A 4,784-nucleotide genomic window follows, 5' to 3' on the forward strand; every position below is an offset into this window, starting at 1 on the left:
AAAACAGTCCAATTTGGGTTCAAGTAGAACATAAGGTTAACGGAAACTCGGGGACTGCGCCTACCTGATGAGCTCCAAGAAGGGCGAAACCTGTCGTGGGCTGTTGAAGAATTTTCAGCAACCTTGTGAGTAGTTTCCTTTATAAAAGAGCGTTCTACGTTCGTGGGCAACGCCTCTTCTCTTCTCAAACTTGCTTGTTGTTTATCCAGCCGCGAACTGCATGCCGGTGCAACAATCCCTACGTTTTCTCACTCATTTCGATCCAAAGGTGCTTTGTATACACTTAGTCGTGTGTTGTCAAAAGTACGGACACAGCTAACCGTCGATGAGTATTGGCTACAGGGAGAGCTTGTAGCTACGCGGTCACTCACATACTTGACTGTTCAGCCCACAGTCGCCCACTGGATCACAAGACTTGTCCTTTTTCATACTCGCAAACTACTCATCGGACATCGATTGTCTGTACCATCTAGTGAGCGTAGCAACAGTTCACGTGCTGACCGACCCACGTACAGGCAGACGGACCTACCTATAGGGAAACTGAACGCAGTCAAAACACAGACTCGCGCGCGTGCAGGGAGCAAGGGGTCAGCCAAACACTCCAAGTCCACGGAGAATTATGGAGTACACGTAGCAGCCAAACTGCGGAGGAAACACGTTCCCGCCGTCCGGACTTTCACCAAGGGACCCTCACATTCGTTAAGTTCCTTTTTTGACTTGTTCCACATTTTATATTGCCCCTTATTTTGTCCATGCTGCAAATCGCTTCGGTAAACTACTGTCAACCGCAGTAAAGACTGTTATTAGTGCAAGTACCTTCTGGAACTGAATCGACCTGGTTTGCGGTCGTAAATGGGGGCGAGACGGCTCAAGTGGTTAGAGCGCGAATTTACTGACCAGAAGGTCCGTGGTTCGAACCCGGCCTCTGCCTCTCGACTTCCCCTGTCTAGGCTTGGGCATTCTGGCAGTATCCCCGCCCACGTGCCTCCATCGGGCGGCATGGCAGCAAGGCACCAATCGATTTTTACAGTTGAATGATGAAACATGGTTGGTCGTCAAGCGGAAGAACCTGATCGACGTCTCATATTGATAATCCAAAAGAGGGAAATCTGGTTTTTTGAAAATTAAGGTTCGGCGATTCTATTTTTTACTGACTCGCAATGTATGCAAACAATCTGTAGGGTTAGGGCGTATCCTACACTTTATTTGATGACGATTATATGAGAACTAAAACAAACACTAGCCGTCTTACACAGTTTCTTGGGCAGGTTGAAATTCCGTTATTTTCTCCCTTGGTTTTGATGTGGCGGATATCTGGTAAGGATTAATCGATATTTCATCCTCGAGAGGGAGCCAATCGGTGCTGAACAGCCGAAAAGCACTGTACGCTTTGTTGGAAATAATCAATAGTTCGTATCTCATGCCATTCCGGGGAGTTTCTGACCCTGCCAGTGCTTGAACACTTAACTGGTTGGTTATTGCTTCCTTTGCCCTAAGAGCAGACATTTTCTTGGAGCGGATAATGTTGCATTTTTTCCAAAAGCGATCAGTTGTGATCAGGAGCACCTGGAACAGTTTTTGACAGTAATGCTCAGGGGCAGTTCCATTGAGTCCAGAGTCTCACCACTTAATCTAGAAAAACATTACCGCTGATTTCAGTATGGTACACCCGATAGGCCGCAGTTTTTTCTCCAGTTTACCAGTTCCTCAATTGCTAAGAAATTGAAATCGCGTTAACACTTCCATTTGGCCACTACTCCCCAAACACTATCGGTTTGGCGCAAGTTTGTATTGAAACTCAAAAAATAGCTGATTGGACGCTTGTCGTCGAACGGCGTAGTCTTTAGCTGCCGCCTTGGAGGTCTGCAAAATGTCCTAAAGACCTGTGGAAGACGCCCTGCTGATGAGTTCCAATCGGTCTCAGCTTTTCAGCATGGGCTGACTCCATTTGAAGGTCGAAAGCTCACATTACAACCAATCTACGAATGGTCCAGAGAACGAACATTTCCAAGGAAAAGGATGGAACCTCCGTCTTGAAGAAATCGTCACTCAAAGAGCTAGCCATGACTACATGATGTGACTGAATGATGAGCGGTTTTATATCCTGTTCGAGTGTTTGTCACAGTGCTGATCGGCAGCTTGCGGCCAGGCGGTTAATTGTCCAACTGCTAGCCTGAGATGTGCACTGCTAATGGTTCTCAATAAGGACAACACAGGGTTTCTTTGCTTTTCCTCACTGATTGACTAGACTGACATAGGACGAGATCTCAGATGAAAATGGCCAAATCTCTCCATGTTATCATCATTTTGTCCTACGTCGAACAGAACAGGAGAAGTCGCAGATTCTTCATTTGCATTTAAATCAGCGTTGACAGCAACGTCTGATTTCGGCATGAATGCAGAGGAAATGGAAAGACACTGAAGTGTGTTGAATTCACTGGGACACACATTCGATGCTGATCGTTTTAAGATAGACGATTTTTTCAAAAATTAAACATTCTCAAATATGGGGACAGCTTGCGGACGAACGCCATGGAACGGATGCATAAAAACATTAACGCTGGGAAAGCCTGGAAGATTCCAGCAGACTCCATCTGGAAGCTCCGTGCTTGACAAGAGAAGGTACACGGACTTGCACTAGTAGTCAGGTAGTTACTATCAAGAAGGTCAAATTCCGGAAAGTAACCCGAGAACTCCCGGAACCTACTGAGACTCTACAAATTCGCCAAAATCTCACTGGGAAAGCCGGTAAGCATCCAAGCCAGTCAGTTATTCAATGAATTCAGCGAAGGCCGATTAGTGTTCATGCACGCCACAGAAGCACTAAAGAATGTGATCATCGTTCAGGCATGTCATAGAAACACGATCAACGTTGATGAGTGTTCACCAAACGCCTATCAGACAGGCTGGATCAATGTCATAAAAGGTCCCTTTAAATAACGTGGGGCCGTCGTAACTTTTGCAATCGCACGCACGCACGCTCTCGCACTGGTTTGTTCGGAATATGACGGTTATGTTCCCTTCTGTGAGTCTTTTTTTCTCCGGCACTGGAGCCGTGTCAGCAGCAGATACCACAGACTGGCGAATCAGCAGATATAACAGTTACACCCATAAACCAAAATAAAACACTCAAAGACTGAGCTAAAATCCGCAATCCTTCAGTTCTTGTTACCTTTCGGCTAAGGGCAGTGTGATCAACTTGGAATTAGGACACATCGCAACTTGGGTGTATTTTTACACTGCATTCTACATCGGTCACATGACATGAAAACTTTTCAACTTTACAAGGAAGCCGAAGTAGATCGATAGCGGACTTACCAACCTGAAAGTCCGTGGTTTAAACCCAACATTTGCTTCTGTCTAGGCTTGGGCAATATGACAGTATCTCACCCCAGTTGCTTCCTTCGGGTGGCAAGGCAACTTGGCACGAGGAAGCTAGGTTGAAACCCCGAGGAGCACTGTACAGCTGTTTCATCCTCACTGGGAATCATCACCAGTACGTATCTCAGGAAACTCCAGAGAGTCTCAAACCCGCGACCTCCCGGCTAGTAATTTGAACACCAAACCGTTCGGCAACGAGCGGTTGATCAGCAGTGTGATTTTCTCGCACTTAAGCAGGATTTTTCTTAAAATTCTTCAGTGGTTTCCTTCAGGTTATCATGTTTTCCTAAAACTCAGAAAATTTGGAAACTATAACCGTTACGTTTAGTGACACTGACAGGTGAGTAATACACTCAGTGCCACGACCAGCTGCCCACCTATCCCCGAAACCCCACAGTCTTCAAAACCGTTATTTACTAGGAATTCTGATTTGCTTACCAAATATGGTTTTAAGAACTACATATATTTTCAGGTTGCAGGTCAGTCCAAATCACGCTTGTACAAAGAAAGGAGGAAAAAGGGTATAAAGTAAGGAGAAAAGTCCCTGTTTTCTCTGGGTCCTGCAGTTTTCGGAAGCAAGTTTCTCGCACTACAAATGCCTTTGGAACCAAACTATTTCCCTCTGTCCTGGAACGCACTCCGTTCTTCGAGGCAACCCCTGTTGGGTGATTGATTTGAACAGCTTCATCGAGTTTAGCAATGGAAACTTCATCGAATTGAGTGCTTTTATTCACAAAGCCTTTGTGGACGAGCAAATTAATTCACGCAAATCAATTCTGTCTCCTTGGTTTTCAATGCCTTTTCAGTGGGGTATCAGCTGCATTAAAATGGCCTGTGGTGAGCCGTTGACAGTTTGAATAGGAGGAACGGTTGCGCATTGGTGAGGAGAATCTCCATCGCCGGGCCACCCCATACGTGGAGGCTTGGAAAAAGACGGCCTTAAAACAAACAGCTTTTCGAAAAACAGATAAGTATCCCGTGATACACTACTCACAAAGAGGAGAATCTCGCCGGGCCACCCCATACGTGGAGGCTTGGAAAAAGACGGCCTTAAAACAAACAGCTTTTCGAAAAACAGATAAGTATCTATCCCTACACTACTCACAAAGTTGCTGAAAATTCTTTGACAGCTCCCTTCTTGCAACTCATCAGGTAGGCGTATTCTCTGAGATTTTGTCAAGCTTATGTTCCAATTCAACCCAAATTGCACGAAATAAGCGAAATGCACTCATTTGCAAACAAATTTGGTTTTGCGAGAGACTCACCTGGAACCCAGCTGAATCTTTCGTTTATGATGGCTCCTAGCAACTGAATGTGCTCCATCAGGCCGTCTCATGTTTCAGTTGGTACGATATTCAAGATATCGCGATACATGTATAGATGTGATACAAGGTTGCTGAAAA

At 45.5% G+C, this 4,784-nt stretch overlaps 1 protein-coding gene across 1 annotated transcript in view; it reads right to left on the reverse strand.

Moving 5' to 3' along the window:
* T265_11701 (hypothetical protein) overlaps positions 1-728 on the reverse strand; it is a gene marked incomplete at both ends in the record, with an annotated part of 9,464 nt that extends 8,736 nt beyond the window's left edge. Inside the window, one exon of the mRNA XM_009178422.1 lies at positions 631-728. Coding sequence (XP_009176686.1) covers positions 631-728 — 98 coding nt within the window. The remainder of the gene's footprint in view (positions 1-630) is intronic.
* Between the last annotated feature and the right edge of the window lie 4,056 nt (positions 729-4,784).

This window comes from Opisthorchis viverrini (assembly GCF_000715545.1).
Source record: "Opisthorchis viverrini unplaced genomic scaffold opera_v5_556, whole genome shotgun sequence".
Classification (NCBI taxonomy): Eukaryota; Metazoa; Platyhelminthes; class Trematoda; order Opisthorchiida; family Opisthorchiidae; genus Opisthorchis; species Opisthorchis viverrini.